Here is a 27,405-nt window from a genome sequence, read left to right as displayed (position 1 = left end):
ACTGAGGAATGCGAGCATAAATGGCTCTCCCTCAAATACCACTCCACATTACTCAACCCCCGCGCCCCATCGCCCACCACCGCCTTTTGAGAACCACGTGGGAAGAACTATTTCCCACCTCCTACCTCGACTGGCGCTGTGCGAGGCTAGTCCCTGGAGCATGCGCAGTGACATGTCACCCTACCCCTCCCCACATCCCCACCCGTCGCCAGCTTTAAGCCCGGGGTTCGCAGCCGCAACCGGGACCGGGCACCCGGGGGCGGGCGGGCATGGTAGGGCCATGGCTGAGGGTGAGGATATGCAAACCTTCACTTCCATCATGGATGCCCTGGTCCGCATCAGTGTGAGTTAAGGTGGGGTCGAGGGGAAGGGGAGAGGGAGTGTAGGGGTCCGGGGTAGACCGGGACCTTGAACAGGTGGAGATCCGGCAAGATACTGCGGTGTAGACAGGGGGCTGGCGATGGCAGAAAAGATTGGGAAGGTCGGGATGCAGGTTTGAGCGGGTAATCCCGGGGGCAGCTAGGAGGTGAGTGCCGGGAGAGCGTCCATCTGCTCGGGTGTGTGGAACCAGGAGCTGCCAGAGTTCAGCGGGTGGGCTGGGGCAGCCACCAGTGGCGCACCGGGAGTGGGGCTGCAGGGCAACGGGGCTATGTTGTGAGAAGGGGTGTGTGTGAGCTTGGATATTTTCCAAGAAAACTGAGGACAGATGGGGGGTGATGACGGAGCCAACCCAGGATGCAGTTCCCAATTTGGACCCCTCCGCGAGACCCCACCCCACCACACCCCCACTCTGGGCTGCCTCCGAGCCAGCGGTTGTCATGGCAACCCGTGCCCGGCTCTCCCATGGGCGGTGCCAACCCTGCTCCCCCCCACCACTTCCTTCCCCCTCCCTCCCTGTCCCTCCCTCCTTTGTGTCAGCTGCGCCCCTGACCGGGATGGCTGCGAAGAGGGGGACCAAGGTGAGGTGTGGGGGTGGGGCGAAGCTTGAGGACCCCCGCTACCAAAAAAGGGAGGGGTACTTCCGGTGGGGAGGGGGGCAAGTAGGCGGGGCGCTTGTCTCCCCCTTTGCTTGGAGAAGGGGTTCGCTGCCCGGGAGCGAGCGGGAGGGCTGGGTGGTGGGGGACGAAAGGGAATGGGTTAGTATCGCGCAACTGGAGGAGACGGATGGGGAAGTGAAGGATGGGGAATGGAGGCTGGGGCGACCGCAGGCCAGAGCCACAGCGTAAGGGAGGACGGGTGAGCTAGAGGATGGACAGCCGGCGGCGCCCGGCTATAGGGAGGAGTCACGCGAGGGAGCGGGGTGGGATGCAAGAGAAGGGGCGAGGGTCCGCACCGAGTTGCAGAATGGGCGGTGTCCTTGAGAGAAGTGCCAGGGGCAGGAGGCCCAGAGATGGGGGGATGGGGATAATGGCCAGGTGAGTGGGCCTGCAGGCCGGCCTGGGGCAGGGAAAGCAGGGTGGGGCTTGAGGCTGGGGGAGGCGTGAGCGCCAACCGTGAGTGCCAGCCAACCCTCTACCTTAGTCCCTTAGCTCTGCAGGAGGGAAACAGAGGCAAGGGACAGAGCTGGGAAGGTCTGTGAAGCAGGCTGAGGGTGACGTTGGGGAAAAGCCATAAGGAGCTTGTCTTGCCCCTTCCAGAGACCTCTTGGTTCTCTAAGAGCTTATGAGGGGCCTGTGGAGATACGCTCAGGTGTCCAATCTCTGACCCAACGTCCTGGTCCCTCCGCAGACAAGCATGAAGAACATGGAGAAGGAACTGCTGTGCCCAGTGTGTCAAGAGACGTACAAGCAGCCATTAGTGCTGCCCTGTACCCACAACGTGTGCCAGGCCTGTGCCCGGGAGGTGCTGGGCCAGCAGGGCTATGTAGGCCATGGGGACCCCAGCTCGGAACCCACCTCTCCTGCCTCCACCCCTTCCACCCGAAGTCCCCGCCTCTCCCGCAGAACTCTCCCCAAACCAGACCGCTTGGACCGGCTGCTTAAGTCAGGTGGGGCTGGGGCCTGGGGCCTGTGGCGTGGGGTGGGGATGCTGGGCTGTCCATCAGAAAGATGGAAGGGTTCCACTGCTGGTCAGGGGCATCTGTCTTTCAGGGGGTGGAGATGATGCTCATTTAGGCTCTAGTGAGAGCTGAGCTCTGGCACAATAAAAATTAATTTTTTTAACTTAACAGACTTCCCCCACCCCGAGCCAGCTGTAGTTTCACCTCCCTACCTCCCCGGCTCATTCACAGGCTTTGGGACATACCCTGGGCGGAAGCGAGGCACTCTGCACCCCCAGGTGATCATGTTCCCGTGCCCAGCCTGCCAGTGTGATGTGGAGCTGGGAGAGCGGGGCCTGGCAGGGCTGTTCCGGAATCTGACCCTGGAGCGTGTGGTGGAGCGGTATCGCCAGAGTGTGAGTGTGGGTGGCGCCATCCTGTGCCAGCTGTGCAAGCCCCCACCACTAGAGGCCACCAAGGGCTGCACCGAGTGCCGCGCTACCTTCTGCAACGAGTGCTTCAAGCTCTTCCACCCCTGGGGCACCCAGAAGGCCCAGCATGAACCCACCTTACCCACCCTCTCCTTCCGCCCCAAGGTGAGCCAGTCCTTGCAGGGCTTGGGAAGAGAGGGGCATGTAGTGCTGGATGGGGAGTGGGCGTGCCTGCCTGGCATTGTGGTCTTCCAAAAGGAGGTGGTCAGGGCTTTTGCCATTGCCAAGCTCCTTATTTGGTAACAAAAAAAGGCGCTGGACAAATCTTTGAACATCTTTGAGTCTCCACGTCATCTGCTAATCGAGGGCAATAATTTCTGCCCTGCAGTATGTACACCCGCAGGGTTGAGCACATCACAGGAAACAATGTTTGTGAAAGTTACCTGTATACTAAAAATGTCTTATGCGTTCAATCATTGAACAAATATTTATCGAGCACCTTTGGGCCTGGTGCTATTCTAGGCATTAGGGATACGGAAGTGAACAAGATGGACAACGTTAACAATTAACCACAAGGCTAAGATTATCATCAATATTGTTGTTACCACACATCTTAAGAGAGATGAAAGCAATGCTGATGCCTGGAGGGTGCAGGAAAGGCTCCCTTTGACGCCGGTGTGTACCACCAGGTGGCACTATGGAGCACCACCAGCTGACCGCCTCCCACAGGGCCCATGGAGGGAGGGCCCCAAACTGCCCCTGTGGTAGGTCAGCACCCTTACACGCACCGTTGGCTGACTGTGTCACTGCTCTTTCTGTCCCTAGGGCCTCATGTGCCCAGACCACAAGGAGGAGGTGTCCCACTATTGCAAGACATGCCAACGGCTGGTATGCCAACTCTGCCGAGTGAGGCGCACCCACAGCGGGCACAAGATCACACCTGTGCTCAGTGCCTACCAGGCCCTCAAGGTGAGGACCCTGCCTCGCTCTCCCCCAGGGCTAACTCATACTCACACCGTCTCGCACCTCCTCTGAACTGTTGGCATCTGCTGAGCTGGGCGTGATGCCCACCTCTTTCTTCTCCTCAGGACAAGCTGACAAAGAGCCTGACATACATCCTGGGAAACCAGGACACAGTACAGACCCAGATCTGTGAGCTTGAGGAGACCGTGAGGCACACTGAGGTGAGGGAGGACGCAGAGGTGGGCCCTGGGCCCTGCCTGGGGGTGGAAGCCGGAAGAGTGTTGGATGGGCATGGCCCAGTCACCTGGGTGCAAGTGCAGGAAGTCCATGTGGGCCCATGGATTTGCCGAGGTTCTGGTTAAACCAGGTTGGCAGGAACATCAGTGGACCATGTCAGGCTGTACCTGGGGCTACAGTGAGGATAGGGTGGCTTTGCCCAGAACAGGAAGAGCTTGAAAAGCCCCAGGAATATAGCTCAGATGCCCTTAGGCTCAGCTTCCTGATAAAGATGGCACATATCCCTGGAGCTAGGGTAAGCTCTGATACCATCTGCCAGATTACTTGAGTCAGTGGACATGGGGATGGGCAATTTGGATGGCATAGGTGCTGGTAGATGTTAGCACAGTCCAAGTGGACATTAAGTGCCTTCAGGGCCTCTGTGGGGAGTCCTTAAAGGGTCAGGATTAGGGTGTGGGCATCCAGGAAGGTTAACTTGGATGGTCAGAAGTTGAGCCCATTAGGGTGTACAGGGGCCTTTGGAGCCAGGAGCCTGGCCCTAGTGGAATGGTAGGTAGGATTTCCCCAGATCCTTTGTGTTCCTAGCCATGATGTGGTGCCCCAGGAGGCTGGCACAGGTGCTGCCTTCAAGAAGATAGTAAGTGTTGGTCTCTGGGCAGGTGAGTGGTCAGCAGGCCAAGGAGGAAGTGTCCCAGCTGGTGCGGGGGCTGGGGGCTGTGCTGGAGGAGAAGCGGGCATCGCTGCTTCAGGCCATTGAGGAATGCCAGCAGGAGCGGCTGGCCCATCTCAGCGCCCAGATCCAGGAGCACCGGAGCCTGCTGGATGGCTCAGGGCTAGTGGGCTATGCCCAGGAGGTTCTTAAGGAAACAGACCAGCCTTGCTTTGTGCAAGCAGCCAAGCAGCTGCACAACAGGTACCAGGGGCATGGCAAAGGGGCATGGCTCCTCGGGGCAGGGGCAGCGTGGGTGTAGCCAATGTCTAAGATAATGTCCAGAGTGCTGCCCGCTGGAGAGCTGGGCCCTGGGGATTTTCACCAGGCCAAACTCATACGTAGCTTGCTGAGGGCACAAGGAGGAGACCCAAGGCAGATGCCAAGGCTTCAGGGGCGGGCAAGGCAGAATCAAGGGGAAGGGCGGCTGCCCAGACGGCAGTGCCTGACCCTCGCCTGCCCCCATCCCAGGATTGCCCGAGCCACAGAGGCCCTCCAGACGTACCGGCCGGCTGCCAGCTCCTCCTTCCGCCATTGCCAGCTGGACGTAGGGCGTGAAATGAAGCTGCTGACAGAGCTGAACTTCTTGCGAGGTAAGGAGGTGGCCAGGCCCCACGCCCCATTAGAGCCTTCCTGCCTTCTTCCCCAGCAGCGGGCCCGGGGGGCAGTGCCCACTGGGGACCTCCCCAGCCTCCTGTTCGGCCTGGCCAGCCACCCCTCCCACCTGCCCACCCGGCCACACCATCCCATGCGCTCAGCCCCGCTTCTCCCTCTCTTTGTTTGTAGGCTGTGGCCATCGCGGACTCTGCTCCGGAGCACCCCAGGCAAGTCAGCGGCCCTGCCCCCGGGCCCTGCCCCCCGCCAGGCCTCCTGCCCTGTCCCACCCTGCTGCTGCCATGCAGCCTAGCCACCCATTCATTGCTTCCTTTCTTTCCTGCCTTAACCAGACTCTCGATCCTCCCCCCAACCCAGTACCCTCTGTCTCTCTTCTGCCTTTCTAAGGCTCTTGCCTCATCTTTGCCCCTCTGGGCTTTTGTCCTTGTGATCTTGTCCTCTGGACTTCTCTTCTCCTTGACTTTCGTCCCTGCCACAAAGCTTTTGCTTGCCCTCCCCTGTCCCCCATCTCCTGTCTTGCTGACTCTCGAGTCTGTCTCCCTCCCACTCTGGCCCCTCTTCCCTGTTCAGTGCCCTCTTGCCTGGGTTCCAGTGGCCTTTGTCTGCCTTTCCCTGGGGCTCCTCTTTATTCATAGAATAAAAAGGGTCATAGAAAGAAGGGTCCCGCCTGGTCTGATGCCCTCATCTGACAGAGGATGCAGTTGAGGCCCAGAAAGGGAAAGTGACCGACCTGAGGCCAGAGTGAGAGCGGCAGACCCAGCTTTGCACAGAGGCCTTTTGCCTCCCTGCGCAGGGCTTGCTGCCTCTCTCCTTCTGCCCTGGGCTCTGGCCTGCCCATCCCTGCCCTGTGCATCGATGGGCCTTCTCCCCAGTTCCCCCTCACCCACACTCACCCCCCGGCTCCCGCTGCTTTCCCTTGTCCTGCCTGCCCTCCATGCCAGGCCGGCGCCAAGCCCTGACTGACCCCTCCACTGTCTCTTCCAACAGTGCCTGAGGCTCCCGTCATTGACACCCAGCGCACCTTTGCCTACGACCAGATCTTCCTGTGCTGGCGGCTGCCCCCCCACTCGCCACCTGCCTGGCACTACACCATTGAGTTTCGGCGCACAGATGTGCCTGCCCAGCCAGGCCCCACCCGCTGGCAGCGGCGGGAGGAGGTGAGGGGTACCAGCGCCCTGCTTGAGAACCCTGACACAGGCTCGGTGTACGTGTTGCGTGTCCGTGGCTGCAACAAGGCTGGCTATGGCGAGTATAGTGAAGACGTGCACCTGCATACGCCTCCAGCACCTGGTGAGTGGGCAGGTGGTGGGCACGACGTGGCCTGAGAAGGGCACAGGACATGCTGGGACCCAGGCACTAATAGCTGGTGCCAGATGGGCACTGGAGAGACAGTATCACATAGTGGGTCACACTCACCAGCTCTGGAGCTAGACTGCCTGGGTTCAAATCCCAGCTCTGCGTCTTGCCAGCTGTGTGGCTTTGGGCGTGTCATTCACCCTTCTGAACTTCAAGTTCCCCTTCTGTAGGGATAATGGCAATGCTTCTTTCATAGGGTTGTGGTGAGAATTAAGTGAGATGATAGGTGTGAAGTCTTAGCAGAGTTTCTGGCTCATAGCAAGGGCTCAATAAATGTTAGGAAAGTGACTTTCCAAAAAATAGTGTGGAACCTGGGGTGTAGGTATAATAAAGGAGCATCACCACCCAAGTAGGCAGAATAGGTAAGGGTGGGGTGCAAGGGCCAGGTGTGAGCACCAGAGTGTGGGCTGGAAGGGGGGCCAGCCGGGGGAAGGGGATTGAAGGAAACATTGCAAGTCTGGGGGACTGGTTTCTGTGCCCACTAGTCATCACTGAGACCCTTCCTGGGGTCCCATGCCCATCTGGGATGCCCCTCTTTTTTCCTAGTGCCCCACTCCAGTTCTCTGGACCTTGTTCCCCAGAGCCCCCTGTCCACCCCTTGGCAACTTGTTCCATATTCTGAAATCTCCCAGTGTCTTGTGCTAACCAACACCTCATGGTCCCCTGTGCCAGTGTTTGTCCTGAAGTCCTTCCTTCTGTCTTAACCTTAACCCCGCTCCAGTCCTACACTTTTTCCTGGATGGCCGCTGGGGTGCAAGCCGCGAGCGGCTGGCCATCAGTAAGGACCAGCGAGCCGTGCGGAGCGTTCCAGGGCTGCCCCTGCTGCTGGCTGCTGAGCGGCTGCTGACAGGCTGTCACCTGAGCGTGGATGTGGTCCTGGGCGATGTGGCTGTGACCCAGGGCCGCAGCTACTGGGCCTGCGCTGTAGACCCAGCCTCCTACTTGGTCAAGGTGGGCGTCGGGCTGGAGAGCAAGCTTCAGGAAAGCTTCCAGGGTGCCCCCGATGTGATCAGCCCCAGGTCAGGACTCTGGAAGGGATGGGGGTGGGGCCCCTGGGCTCGGGGGTGCTGGGGACCAGGCAGGGGTGCAGGAGGAGCAGAGCCACTGGGATGGAGCTGGGGAGGTTGGGAGGAAGTGGCAGCAGCCTGGAAGTCAGGCTGGCAGGCTGTGGCCAGGGCAGATGTGGGCTTTGAGGATTGATTTTTCCAGTATGGCTGGGGAAGCAAATGACAGAAAGTGGGACCCATCCCCACATCCTTCCAACTGTCGCTCATGACTCTTACCCATCGCCTCAAGCCTCCATGTCCTTCTCCCTATACCCCATTTCCCACATCCCTTCTCCACAAAACCTCTTCTCTGCCATACATCCTGCCACATCTTTTCTCAACGTCCCAAAATTCTCCCCCTATACTTTCCATCTCCTGCCTCTTACCCCAACATCCTGTTTGTCACTGTCCTGTTTTCTCCCCCAGTCCTTTCTCCCAACACTGGGTCCAACACCCCATTTCTTCCAAATGCTTCCTTCCCATCCCTGCATCCCTCTCACCTCCCTCATCTGTGGCATTTGCCCTCATCTCCCTCCCAGCCCCCTTTCCCTGCTGTCCCCTCTCCCCAGCACTGTGGTCCCTTACCCCACCTCCCAGCGTTCTCTGACCCTCCCAGCTTGTTACCCCTAACACCATCTTCCTCACCACCTCTAGTCTCCCGGAGCACATTTCTTCAATGTGCTTTACCAAGATGTTGTTCTTCCTTTCCCCATGACAACTCTCTTGCCAATGTGCTTTCTTTTCCTCTTTCCCACCAAACCAAACCCCCAGCCCTCTATTCTAACCCCATCTCTCCCATGTTTTCTCCTCAGTGCCCCAAACCGATCCTTTCAAACACTTCTCGCCCACATCCCATCCTTCCGCCATCTCAGCCCTCTGGTACCCTGTCCCCTGCTGCCTTGCTCCACCCCCCCAACGTCCTCCCCAATGCCCGCTCCCGCAGGTACGACCCGGACAGTGGGCATGACAGCGGTGCCGAGGATGCCACCGTGGAGGCGTCGCCACCCTTCGCTTTCCTAACCATCGGCATGGGCAAGATCCTGTTGGGATCCGGGGCCAGTTCAAATGCAGGCCTGACAGGGAGGGATGGCCCGGCAGCCAGCTGCACAGTGCCCCTGCCGCCCCGCCTGGGCATCTGCCTGGACTACGAGCGGGGCCGGGTTTCCTTCCTGGATGCTGTGTCCTTCCGCGGGCTCCTGGAGTGCCCCCTGGACTGCTCTGGGCCTGTGTGCCCTGCCTTTTGCTTCATTGGGGGTGGTGCAGTGCAGCTTCAGGAGCCCGTGGGCACTAAGCCTGAGAGGAAGGTCACCATTGGCGGCTTTGCCAAGCTGGACTGACCCTTTCAGGCCCATTCTGGGCCCTGGCCCTCTAAGCCTCCGGGAGCCGGGTTATTCCTCCAGCAGCTTCTCCCCCAAACTCCTACCATGTCGAACTTTCCCTTACACTACGTCTATACCCTCCCAGGGTCTTCTCTTTATCAAGGGGCTCTCCTCTGCTCATTTTTCTGGACGTCCCCCATTCACTCCATTGCCTGTTAACCCAGGCCCCACCCACTGCCAAGTCTCTGCCCCACGTCCTGCTCTTGGCATCTTACCAAGCCATGGCGAGAGCCCCTTCCCCATCGCTGTCCTGAGGTACCCCCCAGGCTGGTGGGGAGGGAAGGCCCACGGGACACTGGGCATGTCCCAGCTCTGCCCTCTGCCCTGCCAAGCTCCCTGCCCCATTCCGGACTACAGCCTTGGGGCAGGCAGGCTTTTCGGCAGGACCCCTGCCCAGGCACTCCCTGGTGAGGAGAAGGGGCCCCTATCATCGTGCTTTATTTATTTGGGTCTCCGCACCCCTCAGCCGCATGCCTCTTTTGCCCTGCTTCTCCCTCTGCATGCTTTGCCTGTCCTGCACCTATGCCAGTGTGCCAAGCCTCCCTTGGGACCCCAGTGGAGGTTGGATGTCCCCACTGGGTTGGGCCAGGCATGGCCTCTGGTGCCTGCGGCTGCCCCCCTGCGGTGGGCACTGCTAGGCCTGTGCCAAGCCACAGCTGTTATTGTCATGGTTTATAAACAATAAACTGTGATGCAGGCACATCTCTGCATTTCCTGAGCCTGAGCGTTCCTCCTAGTTTCTGGTTGCGTGTGGCCAATTGGGAGGGATCCAGGGCATTCTGCTAGTGCTCAGAGCAGGGGTGCCCGGCAGATGTGGCACCTGAGGGAGAAGGTTCCCCAGCCTCTTGCCACACAGGTACCTGACCCAGGCCCTAGCCGCCCATGGCCACCAGGGGGCACATTGCTCTGCTGGCTGCTTGCGTCAGCCCCCCAACTGGGCATCAAGGAGGAGGCAGCGCCCAAGCCCAAGGGAATGTGGTTGGGAGGGCAGGCACTGTGCCCGTGCCTGAAAGGGTCAGGGAACCAGAACCACTTCCTCATTCCCAGGGTGCACTGGGAGCAGACCCCAGAGCCCCGGGACAGGTGGGGCGGCCTGCAGGTCAGCAAGGGAACTGGCCTGGTGCCAGCCCCCGGATCTGACACCGCGCTTATCATGGCCATGTTGACTCTGCCAATGTTATCGCTGCCTGAGGACCTACTTCACACCCGGCAGCTAAGAATAGAGCTGCCTGGGGGCACTGTGCCAAGGGGAGAGCCACCGCTAGTGCTCAGCCCAAGTGAAACCCAGGTCTGAGAATGAGAAGGGGAGAGCCACAGGCAAGGTACACAGGTGGGGACAGGTCACGCTGGCCTGTGGGAGCCACAAAGGTTTCATTTCCTGCTTCCTCTTGTGCCACCAGGGATCAGGCAGAGGTGACTAGGGCTCCTCCACCAGCCACTCCTGCAGCCCAGTGTCATCTCCCCATGCCTCCTGCTTCTCAGACGAGCCCTGCTCTTTCCTTCCTTGTCTTCTCCCCCAGAAGCCCCTCACACACACATGGTGACATCCCTCCTACGTACAGGTCACAGATGACAGATCAGAGGTTGGCAGTCAGAGCAGAGGAGGCCCACGTTTTATTCAGCTATGTTCAGGTTCCCACTCCCATCCCAGGGCTTTCTGGGCCAGTCCTCCAGAGATGGGTCAGGGAGCTTGGTGGGGCCTGTGAGCAGCCCTCCTGAATTCCCAGCTCACCAGCCCAAACGGGGGGCTGTGGGGGCTCTGGCAGTGAAGATCCTAGGGAGGCAGCTGGCGCTGGCTGGACGCTCAGCAGGCAATGCGCCCCTACAAGTTGGCTGAAGTGGCTGCTAGATTTGTGTAAGAGAGGCTGCCTCCACCATTGCCTGCAGAAACCTAGGTGGGAGAGAAGGGATCCAGGATGGAGGGAAGGCGCCTTCCTGGGAGAAGCTACCGCCCCAGGGCTCCTGAACGGCACCCCAGTAGCAGGTCTAGGGTGCGAGAGGTCCAGGAGCCTGACCGGCTCTCAGAGGGTTAATTCGGAGACAGCACCTGCCTCTAGTGCCAGCGGCCAGGTGACTGTAAACAGGGCTGCTCCCTCTGCTCCCCTGCACTCCCTCCCCTTGGCTCTAACCAGCCCCCCTGCTCCTCCTTTCCCCTTTCTCCCTCCATTCTTTGCTCTTCCAGCCCAAGGAAGTGTGTGTGCATCTGTGTAAAACTGGGAGAAGAAAATTCCCAGGCAGAGTCAAAACAGGGTCAAGAAAAGGAAACTTCCCCACCCCCCACCTGGAGTGGCGTTCCAGCCCCAGGTGACTGAAGTAATTATTTACTAGGTCCTGGATGGAAAGGCCAGGAGAGGTAGGAGGGAGGAGGGGCCCTGGATTCCTTGAGACTCCCAAGGACCCCGCCAGCAGCAGCACTCACCTGGCCTAGTGACACGTCTTCCTCCCCTCCTACCAGCCTTTCTCGACCTACTCTCCATTCTTAGGGGCCAAGTCATCGCTGGGGAGTCCCGCATGAAGGGCTCCGAGGGCCCAGCGCCCCACCCTTCCACCTCTGGGAGGCTGGGTGAGCAGTGAATGCTGTTTTGGAAATGCTGGTGGGCGGGGCACTCCCTCTCGAGGTCCGTCTCCGTGCTCTCCTCTCCAGAACTTTCCACCAGAACTCTTCCGACCTCCACCCCCATCCCTGCCGGGTCCTCCGCTGCTTACTTACAGCCCCTCGCACCTCCTCCAAGTTCTTTGGGCCTTCCAAGTACCCTTTCAGCGTCCCTGCCCGGCCAAAGCATCCACCTCCCTCTGCCTGTGGGGCCCGGGCCCAACCTCACCTCCTCACAGGGTCTCCGTCTGGTACTGCCAGGGGGCACGTAGCGCCCATGGGTGTGGTAGGTGGGGTACTCGCTCATGGGATGGTAGGCGTCACGAGTTGGAAAGATGTCCAGCTGCCCGCACTTCTTTCGGTAGCACTGACACACAGCCTGGGGAGACGAGGTTATGGGGGGCCTTGGAGTTCCTTCTGTCAGGAGGACTCCGGTCAAGGCCAGAGGCTGAGCACTTACCAGGGCAATGAGATAGACGATGGCCAGCAGAACCAGAACACAGACCAGCACCAGCAGGGCGATGCCCCAGCCTGGAACTTCAGACCCAGACTGGGCAGAAGGAAACAGCATGTCATTCACTGAAAGGAAAAGCAGTGGTCAGGGAGTCTCCCCAAAGAGGTGACCCTCCCCCTACTAGCACCAAGGGGAAGAGACGAAACCCATGCGAGAGGGGGCGGGGCCCTGGAGGCTTGGGGCTGGCCAGCAGCAGGGGAGGGGCCTTACCACTGACGTCTGAGATGACCAGGTCATATCTGGCTGCTTCTGCTGCACTCTGGACAAGATGTGTCTGCACGATGTTGGCACTGGTGATACCCTCTCGGAAGGCCAGAGCTGATTCTACCACCACAGATCCTGGCCTGGTCACAGGGAAATGGGCAGCTCAGCCACAGATCCCAGCTTCTGGGTCAGCGCGTACCCCAGGCAGCAGTCCAGGCCCTCCCCACATCATAACAACATCCGCTGCCCCACAGGGTCCACACCCACCACCCCCATAGTCCACACCCAGAATTGTACCTGAACTTGATACTAGAGAGGCCCAGAAAACCTTCTTGTTTGTAAATCTGCAAAAACTGGGATGAGAGGGCGAGGGCTAAGGCCTGATGCAACAGGTCTGAGCGGTTTGGAAAGCTGCCGCGGGCGAGCGCGCCAGAGGGGAGACCGACACTCACCAGTTCAGAAATGTTTCTCTGCAGCTTCTGATAGTAGTTGGTGCTGGGATCTTCCAGGGAAGAGTTAAACTGCCAGTTCAAAATGTAAAAAGATAGAAAAAAGAAGGAGATCCTAATAGACAACTGGGTAGAAGTCCTATGAGTGGAGGTGGAAGGTACTAAGCTGTGCTTAGTGCTGCTGGAAGTAGTCCTAGTACCGTGTCTAGCAGGGGTGGTTGGAGTATCTGAGTAGTGGCTCGGAACTGAGGATGGAGTGCTCTTGTCAGCTGGGGTTATGGTAGTCTTGGCAGAGATGGCCTTGTGTGACACAGCGGTGGCTGGGCTTGAGGCCGGGCTGGTGGCCGGGGACAGGGTGCCTTGGTGAGGTGGAGGGGTGGCGGGGCTTGAGGCCGGGCTGGTGGCGGGGGACGTGGTGCCTTGGTGCGGCAGAGCGGTGGCTGGGCTTGAGGCCGGGCTGGTGGCCGGGGACAGGGTGCCTTGGTGCGGCAGAGCGGTGGCTGGGCTTGAGGCCGGGCTGGTGACCGGGGACGAGGCGCCTTGGTGAGGTGGAGCTGTGGCCGGGCTTGAGGCCGGGCTGGTGGCGGGGGACGTGGTGCCTTGGTGCGGCAGAGCGGTGGCTGGGCTTGAGGCCGGGCTGGTGACCGGGGACGAGGCGCCTTGGTGAGGTGGAGCTGTGGCCGGGCTTGAGGCCGGGCTGGTGGCGGGGGACGTGGTGCCTTGGTGCGGCAGAGCGGTGGCTGGGCTTGAGGCCGGGCTGGTGACCGGGGACGAGGCGCCTTGGTGAGGTGGAGCTGTGGCCGGGCTTGAGGCCGGGCTGGTGGCGGGGGACGTGGTGCCTTGGTGCGGCAGAGCGGTGGCTGGGCTTGAGGCCGGGCTGGTGACCGGGGACGAGGCGCCTTGGTGAGGTGGAGCTGTGGCCGGGCTTAAGGCCGGGCTGGTGGCGGGGGACGTGGTGCCTTGGTGCTGCGGAGCTGTGGCTGGGCTTGAGGCTGGGCTGGTGGCGGGGGACGTGGTGCCTTGGTGCGGCAGAGCGGTGGCCGGGCTGGTGGCTGGGGACGGGGCGCCTTGGTGCGGCGGAGCAGTGGCGGGGCTTGAGGCCGGGCTGGTGACCAGGGACGGGGCGCCTTGGTGCGGCGGAGCAGTGGCCGGGCTTGAGGCTGGGCTGGTGGTGGGGAACGGGGTGCCTTGGTGCGGCGGAGCGGTGGCCGGGCTGGTGGCAGGAGACGTGGTGCCTTGGTGCGGCAGAGCGGTGGCCAGGCTTGAGGCTGGGCTGGTGGTGGGGAACGGGGTGCCTTCGTGTGGTGGAGCGGTGGCCGGGCTGGTGGCAGGAGACGTGGTGCCTTGGTGCGGCAGAGCGGTGGCCCGGCTTGAGGCCAGGCTGGTGGCGGGGGATGTGGTGCCTTGGTGCAGCAGAGCGGTGGCTGGGTTGGTGGGCCGGGACGGGGCGCCTTGGTGCGGCGGAGTGGTAGTCGGGCTTGAGGTCGGGCTGGTGGCCAGGGACGGGGTGTCTTGGTGGCTGGTAGTATTTAGTGAGTTGCTATAGGCTGCCAGAGTGACAGGTGTGAGAAATTGAGGTCACAGAGCCAGGTAGGTGACAAATCAGAACAATGGGAAAAATACATCCCCTGGAATGAAGAAGTAATGCCAGAGAAAGATTTGGGGAGTGGGGCCAATTTCTTCTTCCTGCCTGGTAGCTTCCTTTTCTCTTTCCACACTGCTTCTAGCTTGTCCTATTTTCCACTCTTAAGACTTACCTCCCATGACTCTCCCCTCCTGCCACCCCAGGCTGCTTTTCAGGACATTAGCCTGGCCCTGGCACCCTCTCTCCTGGGGGCCATCTCTTCTCAGCCTGTGCTTAGCTCCTCTCCTTCATTCTGGTACAGACTGGGCCACCCCTGTCCGCAACTTTGGCCTCTTGAGGTGCCATTTGCTAGGAAACAAAACCCACAGAAAGACTGGGAAGACGCCTGAGCCGTCCAGCCCCCTCCCCACCTGTGCCCCTCACCTGTAAGCACCAGGAAGAGTAGCAGCAGGAGGAGGAAGGGGGCCTGGAAGCCTGGTGTCATGGTGGCGAACCGGGTGGGGAAGGGGCCGATCAGCCTCAGGCCGGCGCTGAGAGAGGTGGCGCGGGCGCAGGCGCCTTCTGCTTTATACCGGTCCCCCGCCCGCCCTAGGCTCAGCCAGGGCAGGTGACAGGGGACAAACCCCGCCCCCGCCCCCTTTCCCTACCTCTTCCTCCTCCTCCCCAACCATTCCTGGCCCCTCAGGAGGGGTACGGAGGCTCCAATCACTCAACCCTCTGACAACTTGTTTGTTCTCCGACGGGCCTCCCCCCTTTCACCGACCACTCCCTGCCTCCAGAAGGCGGTGGGGGGAGTCGGGGGAACCTGGGTCCCCAAGGCTCTAGCTTCTGCCCCAGGGCAACAAGGTGAGAAAAGGAACGGAGAAAGTGGGCTAGGTCAACGTCCTGGACTGCAAGGCCGGGGAAGTTCACCCTCGGGGCCCCTCCGTGTCCCCATTCTCACTGGGTCCCTTGAAGGCCCACTCTTGGGGCTGGAAGAAATTAGAAGGCTTGATAATGGGTGGACTAGGTGCTCCTTGTGGACACCCCCCCCCCGCCACTTCCCGGAATAGCCGCCCCCTTCCAACCGCCCCCTGACCCGTTCCACTCGCAGTTCTACCCCGAAACCCACAGTCCCCGCCCCTGCCGGGCTTTCCGGCGGCCTGAGTTCCTGGCGTTCTCCCGAGAAGGGGGTGGGGGAAGAAATTTCCACTTAGCGAAATAGGGTTCCGCCGAGCCCTAAGGTCTTTCCTTCCTGTCCACCTTGTAGCGGCGGCCAACCGGCGGCGCCGCCCGGGCTCTCCTGCCCTCTAGTGGTCACCGGGAGCCTCGCGGGGCGTGACCCAGGAGGCTGAGGGGGCTGCCCGGGTCGGGGGAGAGGACATGGGGCTGCACTCCCTGAAGCGGGGGCAGACAGAGCCTGGGGAGGGCTGGGGCCCGGCGAGAAGAGTCAGTGGTTTGGGCAGAAAAGGGGTGGAATGCACTGCACCTCTGAAGGACTGGGAACTTTAAGAGGGGACTCTGGGGCGCGTGGCGGCGGTGTCTGGAAGAAATGGCGCTAAGTGGGTGGGGACCTGAGGTCCGGGGAAGGGGCACCCAGGTATGTAGGAGAGGACATCGGAATGTGGGAGGGGCAATGGTACAGGTTACTTTAGTATTTAGGAAGCAGAGAGTAGGGTGGACGACAGAACAGGCATTTGGGGGCACAAACTATCCTTTGGGGAGCAGAGGGTTATTTGGGGCAGGTAGGCCCATGATGGGGGGTCAAAACTGTATGTGAGGGTGCGTAATTTGTGAATCCCGAGAAATCTCGAAAGGCAGAATGGCGCCATAGTGGCACGTGGAGCTCAGGTTATCTGTCCCCATGCGGGGGTCCCCTGGGTTTTGGTCTAGGCCAATGGAAGCAGTTACGTCTTATTTAGAAAACAGTTTTTAGCCTCAATGAATACAGACTGACGAACTTTAAAAACACTTGGGTGTGGCAGGAGTGGAGAGAAGCCGAGTCAGAAGCTATGGACCAGCTCCTGCGCGCAGCGTAGTTGGCGCTGCTTTGCGCGGCCAAGAGATTCACTAGCGCGGACCGCGGGCCCCTCACGTCAGCGCGCAGGGGAAGCCCCCCGCCCTCCCCAGCAGGCTAGAGAAACGCGACTATCTAGGTGGGCGGCCCCAAAACTTCAGTCCTCAGCGTTGCCTGGCAGCAGCCATTCAATTTGGTTGCTGGGACACGCGTCACCATGGCGACGGCTCCGCGCCGCGCAGTCTGAGTATTTAAAGAGCAAGCGCGCGCAACGCCCGGGCGTCGGAAAGCGGCCTTTCGGTACCGCGGTCTCCCCTTCTCCCTTCACCCCCTCCCCCTTAGTCTCCCTTTCACCCTCTACTGGGTGCCAAATCTCTTTGGCCTCCAAGGAGAACCCAGCTCCTCAGCGTGCCCCCGATTCTTCAGCTGGTCCGGCTTCAAGCGGTGGGGAGCGGGATCCCGGGCCCCGGGCGGGCGGGAGGGACGGGACGCGGTGCAGTGTTGTTCTTTCCCCCGCCAATATTGCACTCGTCCCGGCCTCCGGCCCCCCCGACCCCCCGGCCTCCCGGCCTCCCCCTCACCCCGAGCGGGGTTGCTACAGCCCTCCTGGCTCCCGATCCCGGCTGATCTAAGATAGACTGGAGTGTCGCCGCTGCCACCGTGAGTAAGGGGCTGGGAGGACGTTAGCCATCCAACCAGCACCTCATCTTTCACCTAACCCCCCCACCCCCATCCTTCACCTGCACCCACACTCAGCCAAACTTCCTCTAGATCTCAACTTCCTTCCTACCAGCCTTCTCCCTCACCTCCCTCAGTTTCCTTCCTGTAATCCACACTATCCCAGAATCCCTAAAATAAGCAATTGCACTGGCTTAGAAAACAGCTGGGACTTTATGGCAATGTGCTGTTATCTTTCCTGGGGTTAGTGCCTGAGAAATACCCCTTGAAAACATCCCCATCTCCTCAACAGTGGGGTCACCACCCCTATGGGGCTGAACTCCTGGCGGGTGCCAGAGGAGGGTCTGTGTTTGGCTGAGGGGCTGTAGATTAGACCCCAGGATCTCCGGGATGGACCCCCAAGGCCAAAAGGTCTAAAATCAGGACTCTGAATCTGGTGGCCGCCTCTTCACACTCTTCCCTGTAGCAGCTGCCTCCGGAATGGCTCAAAGTCCTCTGGCACTGTGTCTGAGGAAGAAGAAATGATCAAGGTCAGAAAATGTGACTTTCCCATGAGGGCATGAGAGGTCAGGCTGATCTTGATCTAGAGTCTCACCATTGCATCGATATTGGAGATTGGACCAGATGATGTTTTCTTGAGAGAAGCAGAATACACCAAGACGCCCCCCTCGCATGGACGTGTCAATGATCACCCCAGAATCTGCCACTAGCTGGGGACCCTCATAGAGCTTCACTCTGTCCAGGATAGGGGTGTCCATTGGTGTTGGGGTGCCAGTGGGCACTGTGCCACCCTGGCCAGGGCCCTGCTCACTGCCAACCCCCCTTGAGCTCACCAGGCTTGAGAGAGAAAGGAGGAAGGGAGAGGGAGGAAGGAAAGGGGAGGGAAGGGGGGTGCTTTTCTCAGGCCTGGGGCCCCTGGCTCTTTGTCCAGCCCCCTTTGCATCTCAAAGCACCAGCCGCATTCCAAGCGAGGATTGGGTTGCCATGACGATGAGCACAATGGGCTGGGGGGTGAAGTCACCCGCTTCCCAGGCTCTTGTCCACCCCCCCTTATCCTCTGCCCTGGCACCCCGCAGTCCCAGGCACCTTAAAGGGGAAAAGTCCCTGGACTCTGGACTCTGGACCATTCCCCTCCCTCCCCTGTCATCCCCACCAACTAGGACATGCAAAATTGTGGACAGAGTGCTGAAGTGAGAAGCCCCAGCTCTGCTGTGAAAAGGTGTGAAATCTGGGCCTTGGTTTACTCTTCTGTAAGTGATGATCCCTTCTGGTCAGACACTCTGATGAGGCAAGTTCTAGGCTGTACCAGTGGAGGCTCTGGATATGATGTGCCTCTCCCCAGACTGGCCTGGCATTCCGGAGGTGCCCTCGTCTTACAGAGGGGAAAAAATGGAGCACCAAAAAGGAAGGACTTGCCCAATGTTGCCTGTAGATCTTTGGCAACACTGGCACTAGAGCCCAGGCTGCCTGATGTCAGGAGGATAGCTGGGCTAAGGGGGGCAGCCTGTGGTGAAAGGGGAGGTGGAGAGAAGTGGCCCAGGCCCAGCCCCTGGCACCAAGGAACTGAGTAGAGAGAAGGGCACTGGTAAGTCCCAGCTAAAGGCAAAGGCAACACTGGGCCTGCGGTCCCTCAGGAGCCCTCAGGCCCTCCTCTCACCGAATGTAGCCAACTTGAGGCCGGTGCAGCAGCTGCCAGCGGTAGGAGGTCTTGTCACGCCAGCCCACATTCCGTGGGTCAGTCCACAGCAGTCGCACCTGATCTGGGGTGTGGCCAGTATGCCACAAGGCATTCCGGAGGTGCTCACCTGGGCCAGACACTGAAGTCACTGCCTGCGGGGCGTTGCCAAAGACGGTAGGTCAACCACAGGACCCCAGCAAGAAGAGAACAGGTTGGTAAGTGCAGGTGGAAAAGGAAGTCAAGGTGGTCAGGGGAATGTTGTGGAGCCCCAGGGAGCCAACCTCCAGGCCAGTGGTCTGGGTGAGAGGGTGCCCACTCAGGCAGTGCGGGAGGCCCTGGGGTTAGCATGAGGTGGCTTTGGGAGAGGGCCCTGAATGGGGGAATCTGGGCAGCTGTGGGACCTTGAGCTGTAGTGCAGGCTGGGCAACAGCCCGGAACGGTGTGGCCTGCCAGTAGGTCTGCTCTGTTTGCTTCCACATGACAACATAGAAGCGGCCGCTGTCCTGATAGCTGAAGAGAAAGCCTGCATAGTCATCATCAGTCACTGTGTTCACATGGAAGGTCCCTTCAAAGTCCACACCATTGAAGGCCGTATATCCTAGGGGTGGGTGGGTGGGTAGTGGGATCAAGGTCAGGGGCAGCAAAGCTTCTGGTGGCCCATTGTGGGGTGGGGGGTGGAAGGGATGCCTGCTGCATGTGCCCCCCACTCTCTGCCCCTATAGGATTCCTCTGTTTGGAAATTATCGAACTGGGTGTCCTTTACATACCAACTGCCAGGCCGGGGTCACTGTTCATGGTCTGAACAATTTCCATGCCCTAGTGGTGTGCAGTAAAGAAGAAAGCCCTGATCCAGGTGCGCAGCCCCATCTGGTGGTCTGGTCTGACAGTACCTGCCCCGCCCACTGCCCTAGTACCTGGTTGAGCACGACCCAGTTTGGGTCAATCTGAGCATCACCCTCAGGATCCAGGACAACAGTCTGGTAGGCCCGAAAATCCGTGAGGGTTACCTCCGCACTTTCAGGGCACACATCCAGGGGGTCGACCACTGCGTCATTGTCAAAGTCGTCTTCACACACATCGCCAACACCATTGCCTGGGCAGAGTGAGGCTAGGCGCTCAGGAAGGCCCTGGCTACTGCCACTAGCGTTCCTGAGAGCTCTTCCCTCTTGCTCTTCCTCGCCCCCGGCAGAGCCTGCCACTTCTTGCTGAGCAAAGCCTACACCAATCCAGTCCTCTGGGGGACGCCAGCCTTACCATCTGAGTCCTTTTGGTTGGGATTGGGTACCAGGCGACAGTTATCAGGACCAGGAGGCACATAATCTGGGACACCATCATTGTCATCATCCCCATCACACTCATCTCCAAGTCCGTCATTGTCTGAGTCCAGCTGGGAACTGTTGGGCAGCTGGGGGCAGTTGTCCTTGGTGTCCTGATGTCCATCCCCATCACTGCCCAGGAGAACAGACACCGAATAAAGGCTCTAAAGGTACCACATCCTTCCCCTCTCCTGCATTTCTAGGGGATACCCTCCATTCAACCAGACCCCTTGCAGTCAGCCAAGGATGAGGTGAAGATCCAGCAATAGAAGTAGAGGGTGGACAATGAGAATGACTTCCTGCCCAATAGGAGTAGAGAATTAGGGCTAAACCATAGAGGAGATTGAAAATATCCTAGAGGAAAGTAAAGCATCTCTGACCTTCCATCTCTTGGCCAAGACCCTACCTGTCTTCATTGGTGTCACAGACATCCCCCACCAGGTCACTGTCCGCATCTGTCTGAGAGGGGCCTGCTCTCACCAGTGCTGCTTGGTAACTGAAGAGGGTAGCCCAACCACTTCCCATCCAAAGGCCTGGGGCCTCATCCACCAGCTCCCCCCACCCCTTCCTGTGTACCTGGGTAGGATTGCTTATTTCAGGGCAGCTGTCGCAGGCATCTCCCACCCCATCCTCATCCCTGTCTGTCTGTAGGGGGTTGGGGACTTTGGGGCAATTGTCCAATCCATTGGGGATGCCTAGAAGACATGGGGTAGCATAAGGCTGTCACTAGCACGTGTCACACTTCTAGATTAGTGAAAGCCCCAAGCTTTGTCTCCCATTCAGAGGACAGCTGGTCAGGAAATCTGCCTATACCTTGTCTCACACTCTTGCCCACTACCTGCCCAACACACCCCACTTCACATTCCCAGCAAATCTGCCCCAGGTAGTGTCACCCAGGCTGACTCCCATAAGCAGCCTACCGACCCCACAATTCACAGACTTCCTAGCTTGCCTGCTCCATTCCCACCTGTATCCAGAACAGTTCTCCCAGCTACCCCCTCAGCCCCAGGCCTGCACCATCCCCATCCACGTCGTTGTCACACGCATCCCCTTCCCCATTGCCATCTGTGTCCTTCTGGTCATTGTTGGGAACGTTGGGGCAGTTGTCACAGGCATCGCCAAATGAATCTGTATCAGAGTTTTGCTGGTCCTTGTTGGGGAGCAGCCGGCAATTGTCCTGGGGTAGGAGGGAAAGAAGCCTTCCTCAAACCACTGGCCTTTGTCTGTGATCACTGCCCCTATCAGTCCACCTGCTCGGTGCGGGCCCACCCACGCAGCCTCCACGCAGTCCACCTTGGACTATAGTTCTGGGCACCAGGCTTATGCCTCTCATTTGGAATACTGAGGTGCTTTTTGGAGAACTGCCAGGGGCCAAGGGGGCAGGCAGGGTCATTGGAGACATGGAGGGGAGCATGAGTTGGAGGGGGCCGGACCCCCGGGAAGCCACCTCAACATTCTTGATCCCATCCCCGTCGGCGTCGTCATCACACTGGTCCCCCACACCGTCATTATCAGCGTCTTCCTGCCCCGAGTTAGGCGTCAAAAGGCAGTTGTCCTAAAGGTCAGGGGGAAGAGGCAGCTGCGTCAGTGAGGTCCGGCCTGCCCAGCCAGGGCGCCCGCCCCGCTCACCTGCCCCCAGCACCTGCTTGCAGTGTTTGTTGTTATCCATGCAGGGCAGCGCCTGGTCTGGGTAGCCATCAATGTCCGTGTCGGGTCCACACACGTTCCCGTTCCCAGCCCAGCCCACATTGCACTGGGGCAACATAAAGGGTGGGGCTCAGCAGTCTGGGCTGGCTCCCCACACCCCACCCTTCTTCCTGCTTCTGGCTCTATTCTCACCAACCAGTTCCTGGGCCAGGGCCCACCTCCCTTTCCCCTGCAGGCCCCCATCCCAGGCCCCAAACCTGTCACTAGCCTTACTCCTTTCTCTAGATTCTCCCTTTGCCTTCCAAGCCCCAGCCCTTGCTCACCGAGCAGGACACTGCACCATTGCGTTCAAACAGACAGTGTGCGTGGACATGGCAGGGGCTATGGGCTGGGCTGTGGCAGGTCCGGGCTGGGAAGCAGCCCTGGCTCTGGTTGCCCAGGAAGCCCAGACGACAGGGACCACACTTGAAAGAGCCCTGAAAGTAGGGAACAATGGCTCAGGAAGGAAGGCAGCCCACCAGGTGCCCAGGACCAGCACTGTTCCACCCAAAAGGTACAGGATGGGCACTCAGAGCTATATGCCAGGTATATCGGTAATCCCCTGTAGGCTCTCCTGACCACCTTTCCAGGTAGCCCCATTTTCCAAGTGAGGACACCAAGGCTCAGAAAAGCTAAACAATTTGCTAAAGATCACAGCTAGTAAGTGGCAGAACCAGAATTCCAAAGCAGGGCCATTGGAACACTTACTATGTGTAGTACCCTAGGGAAGGAGGAAGGGGAACAGGAAATCTGAAGGGGGACGGGCTGCTGCATATTCCCGTGACCCTGGACACACTCAGGGTATTCAGCTCACCACCGTGTTGGTGCAGATGGAGTTTGGGTCACAGCCACCATTGTTTCCATCATTGCATTCATCAATATCGTTGCAGACCTGAAGGGACAGACTTTGGGTAGAACAAGATGCATGGTGGGTGTGCTCAGATACAGGAAAGGGCATTAGTGTGGCCTTATCTGTGAACACTGACGTGAAGCCCAGACCCAAAACCAACGCAAAGCCAGCAGATAAGCCAATAGCCTCATCCCATTTATCACAGGGGTGCCATGTCCAACCCAGTAGCCCCTGCAAGACCAAGATCTCTCCATATATTCTACCCAACCTAACCTGCTTGCTGGCCCGGGCATAGTCGATGCCTACACCAGACACCCGTGTGCCTTTGTAGCCTCGAGGACAGGCCTCACAGTGGAAGCCAGGCATGGTGTTGATGCAGCTGGAGCCAGGGAAACATGGGTCAGCCTGAGCACACTGGGGGCCAGATAAGAAGGGAGAGATCAGGCCCCTGCCTGTGATCCTAGGACCACTGCTTCTGGTCTCCCATGTGCAGCCCTCCCTACCCCACCTCACTGTGTGGGTCCCCTCCTCCAGCCTTGCTCTGGGCTCCCTCCTCACTAGGCCCTCAGACTCCCCCAGCTCCTTCCCTGTGTGGCCCTCTGGTCTCTCCCCCAGGCTTGTCTCCCTTTTCACACTTCTTTTCTGGTCTCCAACCTCTCCTAAAGAAGGTTCTTCTGCTTCTGATAGACATTCACCCCACCTCCTTGGGCCTATCCTAACTTCTGGACCCCAGCATTCTGTGCCCGTCAGATGCGGCTTCCCTCACCTCATTGATGTCCGTGCAGTGGGTACCGTTGCCCTGCAGGCCGGGGGGGCAGGGCCCACAACGGTAGCCAGGGTACTCATACACCTCCATGCAGTCCACGCCTCGGAAGCAGGGGTTGGGGCTGCAGTGCGAACGCTGCTCGTGGAAGCCTGAGGTGTGGGCACAGTCAGAGCCCCCCGGTGGTCACCAGTGGAAGCCAAGCCATGGGGCAGGGAGTACAGCAATGCCACTTGAGCCCTCCCTACTCTCCCTCTCACCGCACGCCTGACACTCCATGATGGTGTTTCGTATCAGGGACATTTCCTTCACCTGGTGGACAGGATGGGGGGAAATCAGCTCTCGGCATCTGTCGCCCCACCCCGGAATCGGTGCCACATTTTACTGGCCCCCTCAAACCTGGTCTCGGATATCATCCCGTAGCTCCACCAGGATCTGGTTGAAGAGGGTGAGTTGGGTGACCAGAGCCTTGGTCTGCTCCCCTGTTCAGGGCCCAGGGTGTGGAGAGGCTCAGAGCTGGGGCACCAGCCCTGGTCCCTCTTTGGCTAATAAGCCAGCTCCTGTCACTGCCACCTACCCCTCCCAACCTTTAAACCCCACTCCATTCCTGGCTTAGTTTCAGGCAACCGCCAGAGCAGGCCTCCTCCCCACCGTCGTGTTCCTTGCACTTCATCGTGGCCTACTCACCTAGGATGGAGTGGAGTGCATTGGTCACTAGGGAGGAGAAGAAAACAGTCAGATGGTGGAGGCTGTGAAAGGAAGGAGGGAAAAGAAGGACAGGGACAAAGGACTGGAGCTTTGGAATAAAGATTGGGGCATTGGAATGTAGGAGGGCAGAGGTGACTTTACACTGGGTAGTAGTCAAAACCTGAATCCTCCTGGTTCCCAGGCACAGCAGGGGCAGAAGGGGTCCAAGTGCGAGGCGATGCTGAGCAGTGCCAGGGCCCCAGTACATTCCATTTCCTCCCTCCCCAGTTTTTTCCTCCAGAGCTCTTTCTTTGAAATATCTGGGAAAAGTGGGCATTTTATGTAGGTAAGAATCTCCGAACATCCCTGTCAGACCAAGCAGATGGGCAATGCTCAGAGAAACTGCTGGTAGGTGACAGCTACCAATGGGAACTAAAGAAGACTCAGACCCTTATCTCAGTCAACCAAGACCAAGCAATTAACTTTCTCACTCCTAGTCGAAGTTCTTCAGAGTTACATTCTCTTTTTTTTATTTTTCTGGCAACCCTGGTAGGCAGGGTGACCTGAACAGGGAGATTTTTTTTTGGCCTACACCTCCTGGGATCGCTGTAATATTTGGAGATGATAGAGTCAGAGGTGGTGGAGATGTGGGGGTAACAGGATCGGATGCCGAGGAATAGGTGAGCCAAAGGAATGAGTGTTAAGGGGGAAGTCAAGAGGATGGCAGTCGCCAAAGACCACAGGGTGTGCTCTGGGGTCCAGGGTGTCAGCTAACAGAAGTCTCTGTGTTACCTGCACTGTGGATGGACTCGTCCCCCTGGAATGGACACTCACTCAGGGCTCCGACCCGGGCCATGGACCCACCCAGGATAATTTTCATAGATTCCACGAAGCCCTGGGGACAAAGGAGCACAGTAGGGTGGGAGGACCTACCAACTTCTCCTCCCATTGGTGCAAACTGTGTTTCCACAGAAATTCAGAGGGTCCTCCCTTCCTGCTCACCTGCATCCTCAAATAAGCCTTCTGTCCAGTCCTAATCTCCAGCCCATTGACCTCTGCTGGAGGAATGGGGGCCAGTGCCGGAAGCCCAGCATGCTGGTCACCCAGCTTGCAGTCCACATAGAGCTGCAGAGCAGGGCTGGGTCGGGACGGACCTCGGAGTCGCAGGAGAGCTGTGTGTGTGCGCCCATCAGCCAGGCCTGCTTGCTGTAGGTTCACTGCATGGACTTTGCCATCCTCCCGCTGGTACCGCACCAGCACTGCCCAGGAGGGGAGGTCAGTATGGGCGCTGTCCCCCATCCCCTATCTCCCAGGTGGGCCTTGGATTAGCTCTTCTGGATACCACATCTCTAAGGCTATCATCCCTTATTCAGCTATGTCTCTCCCAACACCTTGTATACAGTGGGTACACAATAAATGTTTTCCAAATTCATTCAAAGACTAGGATTATCCTAGTCTTCAGGGGCACAGATCACTCTGTCCCCTGCTAGAGTAACAGCTGGTTCTGTACCCACTGAACTGCCCCAGGAATCTGTGGGACCTCACTGTACCCCTGCTTGGGTGCAGAGACATGCCTCCCCCTCTTCCCAGGCATCTTCAAGTACAACACTCCGTCCCTACAAATACCTGGCCTTCTGGGGCACCTCATGAACACCCCGTACAAGGTGCCCCCTGGTGCCTGGACACAGCCTGATGGGTCCATAGTCCCCAGTGGAGCCCAAGGAGAATTAAGAGCGATGTGGGAGTAGGGAGAAGGGAGAGTTTTCAGGGGGGTCACCACTGCAGGAGAGGAGATGGCCACCAGTCACCTTTGTTGATCTTGCCCACAACAGAGGCCTCCAGCCATCGTGTGTTGTCTTGGCGGGAGTAGAGGCCAAAGAGGACACCACCCTGCTTGGGGGGCAGGCGGAAGGTCGACAAGAGGTAGATGTCCCCAGCAGTGAGCAGGGCTGTCCGGATCTTCTCTGCCACTGCTACCATCTGCCGGGACTCGCCCACAGTCAGCAGGTCAATCACTGGCCAGGCAGGGATTATCAGGGTCAGAGCAAGATTATCAAGGGGTCAAATGCTAAGGCCTGCCCTCTCCCCTGAGCCCTCAGGGGTGGAGCATCCTTCATCACTCCTCCCCGCCTCCCCAGCACCACCAGGCAGTATTAGTCACTTTCTTGAAGTGGAACCTTTGTTGCCATAAGAGGAAAAGGCATTGTGGCTTCCTTTTCCTCAATATTGCCTACTGCCACCCTTTGGGGCCCTCCAGGGCTGAGGCTCACTTGGAAATACAGAAATAGCTTTCCACAAACTTGATATGCATCCACCAGGTGGCGCAAAGGAGTCACTGCTGATCCCAGGCAGAAGTAGCACCTGGTGCCCACAGCGCAGAAATGGGAAGGCAGTTTATCTTTACGCTGCTAGGTTTGGCTCATTCCACACCCTGATGCCCCTCCTCCCATCCCCGGGGCTCAGCACACTCACTCTGGAGGAGAACAGCTGCCCACTGAGGGCTCCGACCCTCCCAGTCTGGCCCTCTCCCACGGGAATGTAGGACCCAGCTCCTCTGCCTCCTGTGTCCTGGCCAATCTGTGGTTTCCCTTCCAGCCAGTAAAGAATCTGTGCCTGTGTCATCTGCTCCAGCTACCTCTCCCACAACTCACTGGCCCATCCCACCACCAGACCTCCAGGAGAGCCCAGACCTCTCGGCCCCCACCCCCACGCAGTCCTTGGGCAGCCAGGAGCCGAAGGGATGAAGAAGCCGAGGGGCCCACACGGTGCGCAAAACTTCACGCAGTTCTCCCAGACTCCGGGGTGCCTGTGGATGCTCAGACACCAACCCAGCCAGGCAGCCCTAGCATCCAGTTCCTGAGTCTTCTGCCCTGGCCTCATGCTGACCCTGGCCAGTTCCCACCCACCCACCACCCTCTGGTGTTCTCTCCTCCCCACAGGGCCGTAATTTCACCAACTGTTCCCTCCCACTCAATTTCAGGACTCTCCTCCTCTCCCTTTGCCTACATGGTCCCTGCTACTAGGCTGGGGGCAAATGGAGAGAAGGCAGAGAGGGGTGGGTCTAAGAGGATGGAGATAGGCTTACCCTGCAGGTCCTGACTAGCAGATGCGAAAATGCAGAGGAGGAGAAGAGCCAGGGCCCCCCGAAGTTCCTGCGTCTCCATGCCGCTCAGCTGGCTCACTACCCCTGGCAGGCAGGCGGCTGGGAGGGGAAAAGGCTAGGCGGAGAGAGGAGAGAGACCGAGCGGGGGGCGGAGGGACTGGAGGGGGAGTTAAAGGGGGGGCCAGCAGGCGGGTGAGGGGGGGCTGAAACAAAGAGCTGCCAATCACCCTGGACGCATCCCCAGCTCTGGGAACCAGGGTGACCAGGGAAGAGTCCTGGAGGCCTCCCTGCCTCCTGTCTCTCCCTAAAGGTCCTCTCCCCCAGATGCCTCCCTCTCTTGGCATCTGGTTACTGGGAACCACTACCGAATGCTACTGTTTTCTGGAAGTCAGGAACCCCTGGCAGAGGCAATGCCAGACGGCGGGCATTATTCCACGGCTGGCATGAAAAGGATGCCAAGGGAGTGCAGAAACTAGCTTGCTTTAGTGCCCGAGGATGCCCACATGGCACGAAGTTTGCCGCTCAGAGCAAGTGCTTTTTCTTAAGGTGAGGGTCCCCTGACATGTGCCTGTGCATCCATTTTCCCTCA

At 59.1% G+C, this 27,405-nt stretch overlaps 3 protein-coding genes across 11 annotated transcripts; 1 reads left to right on the top strand and 2 right to left on the bottom strand.

Moving 5' to 3' along the window:
- Positions 1–181: 181 nt before the first annotated feature.
- Positions 182–9,514, top strand: TRIM46 (tripartite motif containing 46). Of its 5 annotated transcripts, none has more exons than XM_036922387.2 (10): positions 183–343; positions 1,729–1,987; positions 2,231–2,574; positions 3,235–3,378; positions 3,498–3,593; positions 4,269–4,522; positions 4,790–4,911; positions 5,921–6,223; positions 7,011–7,308; positions 8,279–9,513. In XM_036922387.2, exons 1-10 carry the CDS (start codon positions 281–283, stop codon positions 8,670–8,672), a joined length of 2,277 nt encoding a protein of 758 aa, XP_036778282.1. In that variant the 5' UTR covers positions 183–280; the 3' UTR covers positions 8,673–9,513. The 5 variants fall into 5 exon arrangements, with proteins under 5 accessions (XP_057350997.1, XP_036778282.1, XP_036778284.1 ...); XM_036922388.2 differs by lacking the exon at positions 183–343 and adding an exon at positions 391–959 and having other exon boundaries at positions 8,107–8,401; XM_036922386.2 differs by lacking the exon at positions 183–343 and adding an exon at positions 393–959 and having other exon boundaries at positions 8,279–9,514.
- Positions 9,515–10,311: 797 nt separating this feature from the next.
- MUC1 (mucin 1, cell surface associated) lies at positions 10,312–14,641 on the bottom strand. The gene is made up of 7 exons (XM_057495062.1): positions 14,483–14,641; positions 12,478–14,021; positions 12,323–12,378; positions 12,032–12,165; positions 11,768–11,886; positions 11,537–11,686; positions 10,312–10,605 (listed from the first exon to the last, which is right to left on the bottom strand). Exons 1-7 carry the CDS (start codon positions 14,541–14,543, stop codon positions 10,537–10,539), a joined length of 2,133 nt encoding a protein of 710 aa, XP_057351045.1. The 5' UTR covers positions 14,544–14,641; the 3' UTR covers positions 10,312–10,536.
- Positions 14,642–16,923: 2,282 nt separating this feature from the next.
- Positions 16,924–27,004, bottom strand: THBS3 (thrombospondin 3). Of its 5 annotated transcripts, XM_036922395.2 has the most exons (23): positions 26,799–27,003; positions 25,522–25,728; positions 24,716–24,972; positions 24,506–24,608; positions 23,714–23,740; positions 23,426–23,508; positions 23,287–23,338; positions 23,030–23,178; positions 22,537–22,677; positions 22,228–22,305; positions 21,698–21,850; positions 21,370–21,480; positions 21,175–21,282; positions 20,745–20,904; positions 20,304–20,422; positions 20,134–20,186; positions 19,666–19,859; positions 19,326–19,504; positions 19,179–19,227; positions 18,813–19,009; positions 18,391–18,563; positions 17,329–17,468; positions 16,924–17,240 (listed from the first exon to the last, which is right to left on the bottom strand). In XM_036922395.2, exons 1-23 carry the CDS (start codon positions 26,875–26,877, stop codon positions 17,182–17,184), a joined length of 2,871 nt encoding a protein of 956 aa, XP_036778290.2. In that variant the 5' UTR covers positions 26,878–27,003; the 3' UTR covers positions 16,924–17,181. The 5 variants fall into 5 exon arrangements, with proteins under 5 accessions (XP_036778290.2, XP_036778291.2, XP_057350876.1 ...); XM_036922396.2 differs by lacking the exon at positions 17,329–17,468 and having other exon boundaries at positions 26,799–27,004; XM_057494893.1 differs by lacking the exon at positions 17,329–17,468 and having other exon boundaries at positions 18,391–18,538; positions 26,799–27,004.
- Positions 27,005–27,405: the final 401 nt, after the last annotated feature.

Source organism: Manis pentadactyla, chromosome 19 (assembly GCF_030020395.1).
Source record: "Manis pentadactyla isolate mManPen7 chromosome 19, mManPen7.hap1, whole genome shotgun sequence".
NCBI lineage: Eukaryota > Metazoa > Chordata > Mammalia > Pholidota > Manidae > Manis > Manis pentadactyla.
The sequence above is the reverse complement of the archived record's forward strand: the minus strand, read 5'-3'. Positions and strand labels throughout refer to the sequence as shown.

What these genes read in the sequence shown, in the direction of transcription:
- TRIM46 (XM_036922386.2), top strand. Translation starts at nt 717, where the DNA reads ATGACGGAGCCAACCCAGGATGCAGTTCCCAATTTGGACCCCTCCGCG. An exon ending in CCCTCTCCTTCCGCCCCAAG is followed by an intron (nt 2,575 to 3,234) that starts GTGAGCCAGTCC and finishes TTCTGTCCCTAG; the next exon opens with GGCCTCATGTGCCCAGACCA. An exon ending in AGAGCTGAACTTCTTGCGAG is followed by an intron (nt 4,912 to 5,920) that starts GTAAGGAGGTGG and finishes CTCTTCCAACAG; the next exon opens with TGCCTGAGGCTCCCGTCATT.
- MUC1 (XM_057495062.1), bottom strand. Translation starts at nt 14,543, where the DNA reads ATGACACCAGGCTTCCAGGCCCCCTTCCTCCTCCTGCTGCTACTCTTC. An exon ending in CTCTCTAGTATCAAGTTCAG is followed by an intron (nt 12,166 to 12,322) that starts GTACAATTCTGG and finishes CCCTGTGACCAG; the next exon opens with GCCAGGATCTGTGGTGGTAG. An exon ending in TCGTCTATCTCATTGCCCTG is followed by an intron (nt 11,687 to 11,767) that starts GTAAGTGCTCAG and finishes TCGTCTCCCCAG; the next exon opens with GCTGTGTGTCAGTGCTACCG.
- THBS3 (XM_036922395.2), bottom strand. Translation starts at nt 26,877, where the DNA reads ATGGAGACGCAGGAACTTCGGGGGGCCCTGGCTCTTCTCCTCCTCTGC. An exon ending in TGCACTCCACTCCATCCTAG is followed by an intron (nt 23,509 to 23,713) that starts GTGAGTAGGCCA and finishes GGCCCTGAACAG; the next exon opens with GGGAGCAGACCAAGGCTCTG. An exon ending in TGACCCCGGCCTGGCAGTTG is followed by an intron (nt 19,010 to 19,178) that starts GTATGTAAAGGA and finishes ACCCACCCCTAG; the next exon opens with GATATACGGCCTTCAATGGT.